Here is a 14,315-nt window from a genome sequence, read left to right as displayed (position 1 = left end):
CGTCCTACACGGAGCCAACAGGACACACAATATCTATAGAGGTCTGCTCACAAGAAGGGACAGTGTTCGGCTAGGAGGAAACCGCTCTGCACTCCCTGAATGTAAGAGGAACCTAGACGCGGCAGGCTACCCTACAGTTATAGGGTTAATAGGCCGTTTGGTGACCTTACACAATTATACAGGGGAACAGCACATAGAGAAACTGCCTAATTTTCTGTAATGATCAGAGTCCTCTCTTAAAAGGGGCTTTAATAATCAGGATTATACAGTACTACTCCTCAGCCTCCTGTATGCAGGACTCCTGAAGACTGACAGTGCCGCATGCTCCCGCTGCTAGCCTGAACTGTGATCTCTCCAGTGTTGCTAATAGAGGCAGCCTTTGCAATGTTGGAGCAGTGCTTACAAGCTCTATAGAAAACAGCCTGTAAGAGCTGCATGGACATCGACGACCACTGATAGACTGCAGGGGTGGAAGGTAACATAGGCGACAACCACCAATATATAAAAAATATAAAATATAGGTCCTTTGTGATCACCTTTTATTTAAACCAGGCTTTTGTGTAAAATGTTTTTATGTCACTGCTTCACAATTTGTATTAAAAAAAAAACGAAATATTTTAATGTCCACACTGGAATTTTCTTAGATTCTAACCTTCTGTTCCAAGACATCCTCATGTACATTCGCAGCAATGAACAGACTGACCCTATCTTTTGTATTGAGGAATCTAATGAGCTGATGGTGAATCGCGCGCACCTCCGCTCCATTCATTCTCAATGGGAATAACAAAGACCAGCCAAACGCTACACTTGGCTATCTAAACAAATGGAGTGAAGGTGTGCATGATCGACCACTGCTCCCATTCACATGAGGCTCTTCAGAGTCCCAGTTGTAGAACCCCCAGAGATTGGGACATAATCCCCATCCTTTGGATAAAGGAGAACTTCCAAATGGATTCTATAAAGATAAATTCAATTAATGGGCCAAGAAGTCACACACAATGAAACAGCTGCTTGCTTATGTATGCCCAAAAGGAAACCGGGTGCTCATTCATGGATAAAAAGTACATGTCCAAACGAGAAAAAGATAAAGAGCACTCACCTTCCTTAAAATTCCAGTCCTTTATTACGAGACACACGTCATTAGAAGGAAAGCAAAGGAGAACGTGAACTATAAATGGACGACGGCCGTTTCGCGCTTCCACAGGTTCTATTGACGAAGGGGAGTGGGAGGGCCTCTATACAGGTACGGCAATGAGGTTACCTCCCACCATAAAACATCATCACATTAGCAAATCACCTACTTGCCAGAGTAAAATCATACAAAAGACAATTAAAAACAAACAAACACACAGAAAACAACTTTGTAGTAGCCAGATGGAATGCTTAGGGTATGTTTCCACGTTCAGGAAACGCTGCGTTTTTGACGCTGCGTTGAGCCGCAGCGTCAAAAACGCAGGGTCCAGATGTTACAGCATAGTGGAGGGGATTTCATGAAATCCCTTCTCCGCTATGCAGGAAAAAACGCATGCAGTATACGCGCGGAAACGCACATGCGATGCGTCTTTTCAGAATGCAGCATGTTGTTACAATGAGCAAAACACGCAAGAACAACGCAGGTGACCTGCCAGTGACCTCAGGTGCAGATTTGGTCAGGATTTTACCTGCATAAAATCCTGACCATATCCTGAACGTGGACACACACCCTTACAGAAACAAAGACGTGTCGATCCTTTCATTCAGACCCGTTGGTCCCGTCACGCATGTGTGCAGAATCCATCTGGCTTCTCTCCTGAGAAGAAGCCTATTCAGATCGCCTCCTTGTTGTGGTAAGTTAACCCTCTCTAGTCGGTGTTTCTGTAATTATTCCATCGGGCTACTACAAAGTTGTTATTTTCTGTGTGTTGGTTTGTTTTTAATTGTCTTTTGTATGATTTTACACTGGCAAATAGGTCATTTGCTAATGTGATGACGTTGGATAGTGGGAGGTAACCTCATAGCCGTTCCTGTATAGAGGCCCTCCCACTCCCCTTCGTCGCCAAACGGCCGTCGTCCATTTATAGTTCACGTTCTCTTTTGCTTTCCTTCTAATGACTTGTGTGTCATAATAAAGGACTGGAATTTTAAGGACGATTAGTGCTCTTCATCTTTTTTTCTTTTACTCGTTTCCAAATGGATTCTGCTTCAGTATTTCTGTAGCATATATGTCTTGTGTGAACTTATCCTAAATAACATTCATTAACATAAATTGCTGTCCAAAGTCAGCGTAGATTAACAATTATAAATCAGAAATTGCCAAAAGGCAAAGAATCCTTTAAAGGGAATCTGCCATCCCATTTTTCGCCTATAAGCTTCGGCCACCGCCATCAGTGGCTTATCTTTAGCATTCAGTAATGCTGTAGATAAGCCCCCCGATGTCACCTGAAAGATAAGAAAAAACAGTTAGATTATACTCACCCAGGGGCGGTCCCGCTGCGGTCCGGGCCCAGCGCCTCTCATCTTCATACGATGACGTCCTCTGCTTTGCTTCCTGCCATGGCTCCGGCGTACTTTGTCTGTCCTGTTGAGGGCCTCTCTGACCTTTCCCAGCGCCTGCGCACTGCAGTACTTTGCTCTGCCCTCAGCAGGGCAGACAAGTACGCCTGCGCCAGAGCCGCAGCAAAAGCAAAGAAGAGGACGTCATCGTTTGAAGATGGGAGGCGCTGGACCCGGACCACAACGCCCCTCAGACCAGAACTGGACCGCAGCGGGACCGCCCCTGGGTGAGTATAATCTAACTGTTTTTTCTTATCTTTCAGGATACATTGGGGGCATATCTACAGCATTACTAAATGCTGTAGGTAAGCCCCTGATGCCGGTGGCCGCAGCTTATAGGCGAAAAATGGGGTGACAGATTCCCTTTAACTTAAGGATTATTTGTCTTTTGGCAATTTGTGATTTATAACTTACCAAAATCTAATCATTGTATAATGATATGTTTTCCAACATTATCATCCGATTCCTTGCCATTTTCAAAATCTCTGCTTGTGTCAGTAAAAGAAAATGATAACTTGAGACTGAAAGCATGTCCTCATCATTTACAGATGACACACTGACAATACCAGTGTCAATTCAGCATGATCAGCGACAGGTTGTTAGTCCCTAGAGGTGTCCAGTGAAGAAAGGTTATGACCTATCCTGAAGATAGACAAAAACTTGAGGCACCGTTCTCCTGATTGCACGGAGTGGCAGAATACATACCCAACCACTGCTCCATTCATTCTCTGGGGCTGTAGGAAAAAAAAACAACAAACCCCCGAGTACAGCACTCAGCATTTCCATAAAGGATGAATAGAGCGGTATTTGGGTATGACATCATGGATAAAAATTAATAACAGATAAAAACCCATTTTACTATTTGTTGGGCATCACAGCAGATGGACCCCCGCTGATCTGTAAGTTATCACCTGTGAATAACACAATTTCTTTTCACTCTTAAGGTGACTTTCTGGTGAGATCTAAACATGCACCATTATCTGGGCAGTGCCTAGTAAAGTTACCTGGTGTGCTCCTTTTCATTTATTCTGCTGCCGAGTCACCAATATCCTGCCCATGGCAAAAGCATGTAAAGCATTGACTTGTGCCAGGCATTCCTCCGATAATGGTACATTTATAGGTCAAACCTAAAATGGTAGTTATTAAAATGTTGTGAAACAGTATATTAAATTGCCCCTGTACAGAGATCACACTGGGGATTATGGGCACGGGTACCATGGTGTTTCAATTCCTCACCACTTTCTAAAGAATTTTCATGCAACTGAGTCAGAACTGGTCACATTTGCCAATCTGACTCCACATCCATATCTCATGTGCTCTGGATAGGGTAAAGGGGTCTATAGTAATGAAGCCATGTCACTCACCGCCTTTCTCCATTGTATTCAAACTTTATCCTCACATCGTTCTATAATGAAAAAAAAAATAGATATATAGGTTACTGACATATACACCTCTGTAGTTTATGGTCATTTTGTAATGATTGGGATGTTCTTCACAAAGAGAAAGCACCACCCCATGTATCCCCCCAATAATCTGAATCAATCACTATGGGAAAATACAGATAACCACATGGCAGCGCCCTCTACAGGATAGTTGCATTATTTCACAGTGCCCATTTATATGAATGGAGAGAGTCGTGTAGAGCCATTTCATTTTGGAAATGAAGAGGGGCCCTCCATGGATGTCCTAACACTACGTACGTTCATGTAGAAATCGGGCACTGAAGGATCCAGATGATTTTTTTTTTTTTTTTTTTAATAAATTATAAGGTTGCTGTACATTACTGCCAGCTTTTGCAACAAACAATAAAAAGTTCCACATTTGCGCACAGGTTGAGTGTCATTTTGCAGCTCAGCTCTATCACGCTAATGGTGGTTCAGCTGCAATAACGTAATAATCATTTTGTGCTTTATGCAAAAAAAAAAAAAATCTCAGTGGTTAATGTACATAAGTTTATGGCCAGTGGAAGAAATAGCCATAGGGGTTCAAAGAGTCAAATAATTCCCAGCTTTAATCCTATCAGAAATTCCTCCTAACAATAAGGCGACTGCATCGCCTCCTAAAGGGTCATATTAAAGGACTTTCCGGCGTTGACTGTTGCATCACTGATGCGCCATGCTTTATTCACAGTGGATGATAGATACAATAGTACCTACAAATGAGGGTGGCCATATACATCAAGTAAACCCCCGATACATATCATTTAGGCTACTTTCACACTTCCGTTTTTTTTAATCCGTCACAATGCGTTGGTGCGACATATCGATGGATGCTTAAAAAATAGTGAAAAACGGATGCAATGAATGCAGTATTTCGATGGATCCGCTAGACGGTTCCGTCGAAAAACTGGATCCGTTGCATCCATTTTTACCATCCGTTTCATCCGTTTTTTTGACGGATCCGTTTTCCATGCCTAAAAATGGGAGTCTCCCAAATGCGATTCGCTACTGGAAAATAGGGAAACCAATATATTGACTGGCTGGCTGTCTTCAGGCTGGCAGGAGTCTTGCTGGCACATTTGGGGGTAATGCCCCAGGCCTGGTTTATGTAGATTTGGGGCCTGTCTGGCCAATTGGCTACAAATTCCTGATTCTGAGCATGCTCAGTGTAAAAAAACGGATTCCAGCGCTGGATTCCGTCATACGACGTGTCACGACGGATCCTGCGTCCATAGGCTTCCATTCTAGTCAACGACGTACGCCAGCTGGATCCGTCGCGACACGTTTTCCCGACGCAGATGAAAAACGTTACATTGAACGTTTTTTTCCAGACGATGGTCCGCCATAACACGACGGATCCGTCGCACGACGGACGCGACGTGTGGCCATCTGTCGCAATCCGTCGCTAATACAAGTCTATAGAAAAAAAAAAAACACTGATCCTTCGGGCACATTTGCAGGATCCGTTTTTTTCCCAAAACGACGCATTGCAACGGATCTGAAAAGACTGAAGTGTGAAAATGGCCTTACAGATTTGCATGTGGGGGATGAACTACTTGATTTGCTAAATATAGGAAGAAAGAGGCCATAAACAATGCTATGAACTTTTCTGTTATTGCTGCGGAGTATCACTCAAGTGAATAACACCGAGCTGCAATAGCAGAGACGACCGACAGAAGAGTTTCTGGAAGAAGAGCAACTTTAATTTCTAAAGCTATAACACCTTGAACCACAAGGAGATTTGGACATTTTTTCGATTTTTCTCTCCCCTGCTAAGTGCTATAATGGTTTTATTTTTTTTTTGCCATAAGAGGGCTTTTTCTTTTTTCATGGGAAACTTGTTTTGAAATATACCATTCATTTATTTTAAATTTCATATAATGTACTGAAAAATAGAAAAAAAAAACATATTCAGAGAGCCATAGCTTTATCTTTTATCGTTGGAGATATAACGATATCTTGATTCTTGCGAACAAGCTGCAGTTGTTATGGACCCCCATTTTGGAGTCATTACAACTTTTTAGCCCTTTTTATTCAATGAAGCGATAAAGAAATATGGGCGATTTAAACTTTTACATTTGTTATGTACCGAATACACTCGAGTATAAGCTGAGACCCCTAATTTTGCCACACAAAAACTGGGAAAACTTAATGACTCGAGTATAAGCCTAGGGTGGGAAATGCAGCAGCTACCGGTAAATTTCAAAAATAAAAATAGATACCAATAAAAGTAAAATTAATTGAGACATCAGTAGGTTAAGAGTTTTTGAATATCCATATTGAATCAGGAGCCCCATAAAAAGCTCCATACAGTTCATGATGGACCCCATAAAAAGCTCCATACAGTTCATGATGGCCCCATAAGATGCTCCATACAAAATACGCCCCATATAATGCTGCACAAAGGATAATGACGTCACTATAAAATGCTCCATAGAATATTATGCCCCATATGCTGCGATTAAAAAAAATAACAAAAAAATAATGACATACTCCCCTCTCGTCATTGGGTGCCAGGTGCCGATGTCCTGAGCAAGCGGGGACACCGGCGTGCTATGGGGGCCTGGTGCTGGTGTCGCCGCTGGCTCAGGCCCCCGGCACTTGCGATATTCACCTGTCCCCGTTTCACCGCCACTGTGTCTTCCGGGTCTCTGCAGTGACTGTTCAGGCAGAGGGCGCACACTAAACATGTCATCACGCCCTCTGACCTGAACGACAAAGCAAGACGACGCGGAAAACACATCCCGGCGGTGAAACGAGGACAGGTGAATATCACATGGCTCACCCTCCCCTGTCATACTCACCCCCTCCTGGCGCCGTCTCTGCTTCTCAGATGGTCTCTGGCGCTGGCAGCTTCTTCCTGTGTTCAGCGGTCACATGGTACTGCTCATTAAAGTAATGAATATGTGCTCCATGCCTATAGGAGTGGAGTTGCGTTCATATTCATTACTTTAATGAGCGGTACCATGTGACCGCTGAATACGGAAAGAGCTGCCGGCACCAGAGAGCATCTAAGAGCAAGGATGTGCAGAGACGGCACCGGGAGCAGGTGAATATGATGTGACAGCCACCACTCCTGCCGCTCCCCCTCTGACTCCCTGTGACAATGACTCGAGTGTAAGCCGAGAGGGGCACTTTCAGCCAAAAAAAAAAAAAATGGGCTGAAAATCTCAGCTTATACTCGAGTATATACATTTTTTAAAAAAGTTTTTTACATTTTAATTTAATGGTGTACTCAGGGGACTAGAAGCTATGATCACTTATACAATGCAGTGCAGTACTTTGGTATTGAGGTACTTTAGTATTGCAGTGCACTGTAAAACTGAGCCATGTGGCCGACGCAGCCTTCACTAGGTCCCTGGCTGCCATGACAATCCTCTGGAATCCCACAGATGCATCAGATATGAAGAACGGGGCCAATGGGCAATGAAATTATGCCCCTTCTGAACCTTCTAAATGCTGATGGCAAGATTGACAATAGCATCTAAGCAGTTAAAACGCTGTAATAGCGCTCGCACAAGCTCTCACTGTCAGGTGCTGGAAACATAATGAAGTCTGCACCCGCCGTAAATATATGGCAGATGTCACCAAAGCGTTAATCATTATTCAGACATCTGTGCCAACTGAGGACTGCTCACCTGTTTATTAGGGAGGCTGCTTGTCTTAGTTTTCACCCCCTCAATTCCTGGAGCTCGATGTCGCCTTCCCATCTGAAGGGCGACCAGGTCCTTCATAATGGACTTGAGAGCTTCCTGTTCATCTGTTTTAGGAACAAAAAGGGAATAGATTATGGTCACATGACATTAAAAGACATGCAACTGGTAATAGCGGGTTTCCGCAAAAATAAGACTTATGCCAAAACTAAGAAATATCTTAATATTTCAGGCTTTTTGGAGTATGCTTAAAATATAAGCCCTACTCCAAAAATAAGCCCTAATTATAGTTCAATAAGAAAGTACCCAGGCAGCGAAAAAATAAAGTTAAAGAATACAGCAGGACCCTTCAAAGAAAGCAGACACCCCAAAAAGAATTGCACTCACCAGACCCCAAACAATTAAGAGTTGGCAATGGCAAGTGTTGACAGTGGGTGGGCCGTCACACAGATGTGCGTCACCTCGCCATTGCAGCTCTCATACACAGATCGGGTACCAGTATCAGTCCGCTCACAAAAGTAATTTCCGCTTCCTGTCACTAGGGAGCCAACTGCTGTCAGGGGACTGGACAGCGACAGATTTTTGGGTGAGAGCCCATCCACTTGCCAACTCTACCGGAATTGTTTGGGGTCTGGCGAGTGCGATTCTTATGGGGGGGGGGGGGGGGTAAACCAATATTAGCAATCAGTCTAAGTACATAGAGAATAATAATTGTAAATTTAAGAACCGCAGGTAATTGAAACCTTATTAAATGCGGTATGTAAATCACTATAGGACTGGTATACAGTATATCACAAACCTGAGTACACCTCTCACATTTTTGTAACAATATTTGTATCAATCTTTTGTATCAATTTTTGTTATATCTTTTCATGGGACAACACTGAAGATATGACACTGATACAATGTAAAGCAGTCAGTGTGCAGCTTGTATAAGGCTATGTGCACACATTGCTGAATTGCTGCGGAAATTTCCGTGGCAATTCCGCAACTCCCCGCCGCGGGTATAACGCATGTGGAATTGGCATACGTTTTCCCGCTAAACACTAGCCTTTCGCAAGCATAATTAGCTTGCAGAATGCTAGCGTTTTCCAAGCGATCTGTAGCATCACTTGGAAAACTGATTGACAGGTTGGTCGCACTCGTCAAGCATAGTGTTTGACCAGTGTAACCAACTTTTTACTATTGATGCTGACTATGCAGCATCAATAGTAAAAAGATACAATGCTAAAAATAATAATTAAAACAAAAATAAAAAAAATCGTGATATTCTCACCTTCCGGCGGCCACCGCAGCGTTCTCGCTCCTCGCGATGCTCCAGCAGCTCCCGTTCCCAGTGATGCCTCGCGGCAATGACCCCAGATGACATATCATCACGAGAGAAAGCTACGTCATCACAGGTCATTGTCGCAAGGCTTTACTGGGAACGGAAAAATTGCTAAGGCCTGGGCTGGATTCATGGTACGCCGGAAGGTGAGTATATAACTATTTTATATTTTAATTTTTTAATTTTTTTTTTTTATAAACAGGGATATGGTGCCCAGAGCCTGGAGGAGTCGTCTCTCTTCCACACCCGGGTACCTGATCATAGCCACATGCGGAAAGTAAGCGGATCAATGCATTCCTGTGTGTGGAATCGCGGCGATTCCGCACAAAGAATGAGCATGATGTGTATTTTTCCGCGATGCAATTCTGCCACGGAAAAATACGCAGCATTAGAACAGCATTGTGGAATCTCATTGAATTCAATGGGCTGTGTTATGCATGTGTTTTCGCGGTGAAAAACAGCGGCAAAAACGCATACAATCAGCAACGTGTGCACATAGCCTAGGGCTATGTGCACACGTTGCAGATTTCCTGCGGATCTGCAGTGGGGGGGTTTTTCGCGCAGAGACGCTCGCTGCAGATCTGCAAGTGATTTACAGTACAATGTAAATCAATGGCAACAAAAAAAAAAAAAAGCTGTGCTAATGGTGCGGAAAATTCCGCACGGAAAACGCTGCGGATTAAAAGGAGCATGTCACTTCTTTGTGCGGACCTGCAGTGTTTCTGCACCCATTCCATAATAGAAATCCACAACAAAAACGCACAAAATCCACATAAAAAACACGCAGATTTTGACCTGCGTTTTCTGCAAAGAGATGCAGAATCCGCACAGAAAATTATACAAGCAAATCCGCAACGTGTGCACATACCCTAACAGTGTAAATTTGGTGTGCCCTCTAAATAACTCCGCACACAGCCATTGATTTGAGCACACCCGTAAGTGAAAGTGGCCAAATTGTGCTTATTATGTCAAAATTTTGTGTGGCCTCCATTATTATCACTCTTGGGCATGGAAGTCACTACAGCTTCATAGGTTGCCACTGAAATCCTCCTCCACTTCTCCATGATGACATCACAGAGCTGCTGGATGTTAGAGACCTTCTGCTCCTCCACCTTACGTTGGGGAATGCCCCACAGATGCTCAATCGGGTTTTGGTCTGGAGACATGCTAGGCCTGTCAAGCATCTTTACCTTCAGTTTCTTTAGCAAGGCAGTGGTCGACTTGGAGGTGTGTATGGAGTCATTATGTTGGAATACTGCCCTGCGGTCCAGTTTCCAAAGGGAGGGAATCATGCTCTCAGTATGTCACAGTACATGTTGGCTTTCAGGGTTCCCTCAATGAACTATAGCTCCCCACAGCCGGCAGCATGCATGCAGCCCCAAACCATGACAATCCTACCACCATGCTTGACTGTAGGCAAGACACACTTGTCTTTGTACTCCTCACCTGGTTGCCACCACACTTGCTGCCACCACACTTGCTTGACACAATCTGGGGGGGGGGGGGGCACAGTCCTGCAGGGCACCGGTCGGGGGGAGCACAGTCCTGCAGGGCACCGGTCGGGGGGAGCACAGTCCTGCAGGGCACCGGTCGGGGGGCGCACAGTCCTGCAAGGCACCGGTCGGGGGGCGCACAGTCCTGCAGGGCACCGGTCGGGGGGCGCACAGTCCTGCAGGGCACCGGTCGGGGGGCGCACAGTCCTGCAGGGCACCGGTCGGGGAGAGCACAGTCCTGCAGGGCACCGGTCGGGGGGCGCACAGTCCTGCTGGGCACCGGTCGGGGGGGAGCACAGTCCTGCTGGGCACCGGTCGGGGGGAGCACAGTCCTGCAGGGCACCGGTCGGGGGGAGCACAGTCCTGCAGGGCACCGGTCGGGGGGAGCACAGTCCTGCAGGGCACCGGTCGGGGGGAGCACAGTCCTGCAGGGCACCGGTCGGGGGGAGCACAGTCCTGCAGGGCACCGGTCGGGGGGAGCACAGTCCTGCAGGGCACCGGTCGGGGGGAGCACAGTCCTGCAGGGCACCGGTCGGGGGGAGCACAGTCCTGCAGGGCACCGGTCAGGGGGGGGGGGCACAGTCCTGCAGGGCACCGGTCGGGGGGAGCACAGTCCTGCAGGGCACCGGTCGGGGGGAGCACAGTCCTGCAGGGCACCGGTCGGGGGGAGCACAGTCCTGCAGGGCACCGGTCGGGGGGAGCACAGTCCTGCAGGGCACCGGTCGGGGGGAGCACAGTCCTGCAGGGCACCGGTCGGGGGGAGCACAGTCCTGCAGGGCACCGGTCGGGGGGAGCACAGTCCTGCAGGGCACCGGTCGGGGGGAGCACAGTCCTGCAGGGCACCGGTCGGGGGGAGCACAGTCCTGCAGGGCACCGGTCGGGGGGAGCACAGTCCTGCAGGGCACCGGTCGGGGGGAGCACAGTCCTGCAGGGCACCGGTCGGGGGGAGCACAGTCCTGCAGGGCACCGGTCGGGGGGAGCACAGTCCTGCAGGGCACCGGTCGGGGGGAGCACAGTCCTGCAGGGCACCGGTCGGGGGGAGCACAGTCCTGCAGGGCACCGGTCGGGGGGAGCACAGTCCTGCAGGGCACCGGTCGGGGGGAGCACAGTCCTGCAGGGCACCGGTCGGGGGGAGCACAGTCCTGCAGGGCACCGGTCGGGGGGAGCACAGTCCTGCAGGGCACCGGTCGGGGGGAGCACAGTCCTGCAGGGCACCGGTCGGGGGGAGCACAGTCCTGCAGGGCACCGGTCGGGGGGAGCACAGTCCTGCAGGGCACCGGTCGGGGGGAGCACAGTCCTGCAGGGCACCGGTCGGGGGGCGCACAGTCCTGCAGGGCACCGGTCGGGGGAGCACAGTCCTGCAGGGCACCGGTCGGGGGGAGCACAGTCCTGCAGGGCACCGGTCGGGGGGAGCACAGTCCTGCAGGTCTGGGCAGATCTCAGCATCATGTAACCCACAGAAATCTGCACGCCATCCAGCAATACCTCAGCACCGCAGATAATTGGGCACAGTTGGCATAGTGCAGCGCCCAAGAAGCTCCACACTCACCCATGGCGCTACAGGGGGGGACGTCCCAGGCTTTGTCCGCGTCCCGGCGCCTCAGGCCTTCAGTGTGGGGTCCCAGATCTTTAAGAGACGCTCTACGCAGTGACAACATCAAAGGCCCAAAGTCCCCCAACTTCTCTTCGGGAGTCCTGTCATACCAGCGGGCGTCTCCGGGTCACCTCATATCCGGGTATCCTCAATCTCCGAGCTCTCAAGGCCTCACGCAGGCGCGTATCAACATTTCCCACAGGACAGCACAACTGTCAATCATCCCAGTGCGCGACGATCAGCAACCAATAAGAAAGCGTAGTCCTAAGTAGAACGCAGCGCCGCCAGGGGGCGGGGCTTCTGATGACAGCTTTCCCTGACAATGGGCGGTGCATGCGTTACCATAACTACAGCAAAAAAAAACAATCACACCAACATGTGTGCTCAATCAGTGACTGACACATTAGCCAATGATGGGACAGAGGTAGTCCCATCATCTGGCTAATGTGTTGAATGTAAAAAAACAAAACAAAGAACACAAACATTTAACAGTACATACAACAAATAACAGAACATACAACTCATAGTAATAATCTTTATTTTTATATAGCGCTAACATATTCCGCAGCGCTGTATAGGTTGCATACATTATCATCAACTTATAAGGCCATGTTCACACTTTGCGGTTTTTACCGCGGAACCGCGGCGATTTTGCAGCTGCGGGTCCGCATCAGTTTCCATAGCGTTTACAGTAACATGTAAACCAATGGGAAACCGCAAACCGCTGTGCACATGCTGCGGGAAAAACCGCGCGGGAACGCAGCGGTTTACAACCCGCAGAATGTCACTTCTTTGTGCAGAATCGCAGCGATTCTGCACCCATAGAAATGCATTGATCCGCTTACTTCCCGCATGGGGCTATGCCCACCATGCGGAAAGTAAGCGGATAATGTGCGGGTGGTACCTGGGGGGGAGGAGAGGAGACTCTCCTCCAGGCCCCGGGAACCATATTTGTGGTAAAAAAAAAAGAATTAAAATAAAAAATAATGATATACTCATCTCTCAGAGCTGCACGCGGCCGTCCGGTCTCAGAGTTGCTGTGCGACCAGGACCTGTGGTGACGTCGCGGTCACATGACCGTGACGTCACGAAGGTCCTGGTCGCACAGCATCTTTGGAACCGGACCGCCGCCTGCAGCGCCAAGGAGATCGGGACGTCAGAGGGTGAGTATACCATGATTTTTATTATTTTTAACATTACTATTGATGCTGCATATTGCTGCATATGCAGCATCAATAGTAGGAGTAAAATCCCGCAGCGGAACCCGCAGGACAAACCGCGATAAATCTGCAGGGAGAACCGCAGCGGGTTTGCCCTGCAGATTTATCAAATCCGCTGCGGGAGAACCTGCAGGGACAGGACGTAACGTGTGAACATGGCCTAACAGTACATGCAACATATAACAGTACATACAACATATAACATATAACAGAACATACAACATAACAGTACATACACTAACCCAATAGATACATAAAACACTTTAGAAAAACGGAGTTCCATACATAGAGTATTAAAATTAGTACGCTTTATTACAAATATCAAAAATTACATACAGATAGCAAAGTTTTAACAAAAAGAGAAAGACAAAAACCCTAGTAAGGAAACTGCTGCATCCCTGGCACGGTAATTATATCCAAATATGCCCCAAGCATGGTAATAATCTAGCACTACATAACTGATCCAGACTCTTGCAGTACTGATATGCCTGACATAAGTATGGGGCAATACCCAACCTCTATAAGAAAGTACATACCCCAGGTATTGTCATAGTGACATGAAATCCATATGGGGAAACAAAAGTGCAAGATGGCAGAGTTAAATATAAAATTCCTTACCCATGCTGGAAGACAGTTAGGTGCCGGGATGCAAGTATGAACCCCCCTGACGCGCGTTTCGCGTAGGCTTTATCACAAGAAGGGAATGTGTTAAGCTGACAATATGCTGGCACTCTTATAGTGGCATTCATTATACGGTACGCTTATAGTGCGCGTGCGCACTGCCGCCACCGCCGGAAACAGTGTCCCCGCCCACCGGCATTCATCAGGAGCGCACGTCTAGGGGAAATCCCCTTATGACGTCAATAGACATGCGCACCTGAGTGCGTAAAGCCGGAAAGCCAGGACTCCTCCAGTGGACACAGCGCGCACGCGCGCGAGACATCGGCCGCCATATTGGATGCTGGCAAAGGCAAGGGAAAGCGCAAGACAGACATCCCTCAATGTGATGCAGCGCATATGGTGAATAAAAAAGGTAAATAATGAACAAATGTGTACA

At 47.6% G+C, this 14,315-nt stretch overlaps 1 protein-coding gene across 1 annotated transcript in view; it reads right to left on the bottom strand.

Annotated features, from left to right (window-relative positions):
- MAP3K3 (mitogen-activated protein kinase kinase kinase 3) overlaps positions 1-12,203 on the bottom strand; it is a 47,752-nt gene extending 35,549 nt beyond the window's left edge. Inside the window, exons 1-3 of the mRNA XM_069751267.1 lie at positions 11,994-12,203; positions 7,610-7,731; positions 3,897-3,937 (exon numbers count right to left, since the gene is read on the bottom strand). Of these exons, the coding sequence (XP_069607368.1) occupies positions 3,897-3,937; positions 7,610-7,731; positions 11,994-12,102 (272 nt within the window). The 5' untranslated portion in view covers positions 12,103-12,203. The remainder of the gene's footprint in view (positions 1-3,896; positions 3,938-7,609; positions 7,732-11,993) is intronic.
- Between the last annotated feature and the right edge of the window lie 2,112 nt (positions 12,204-14,315).

Source organism: Ranitomeya imitator, chromosome 2 (assembly GCF_032444005.1).
Source record: "Ranitomeya imitator isolate aRanImi1 chromosome 2, aRanImi1.pri, whole genome shotgun sequence".
Lineage (NCBI taxonomy): Eukaryota > Metazoa > Chordata > Amphibia > Anura > Dendrobatidae > Ranitomeya > Ranitomeya imitator.
Note: the sequence above shows the minus strand (reverse complement) of the source record. Positions and strands in the feature narration are given on the sequence as shown.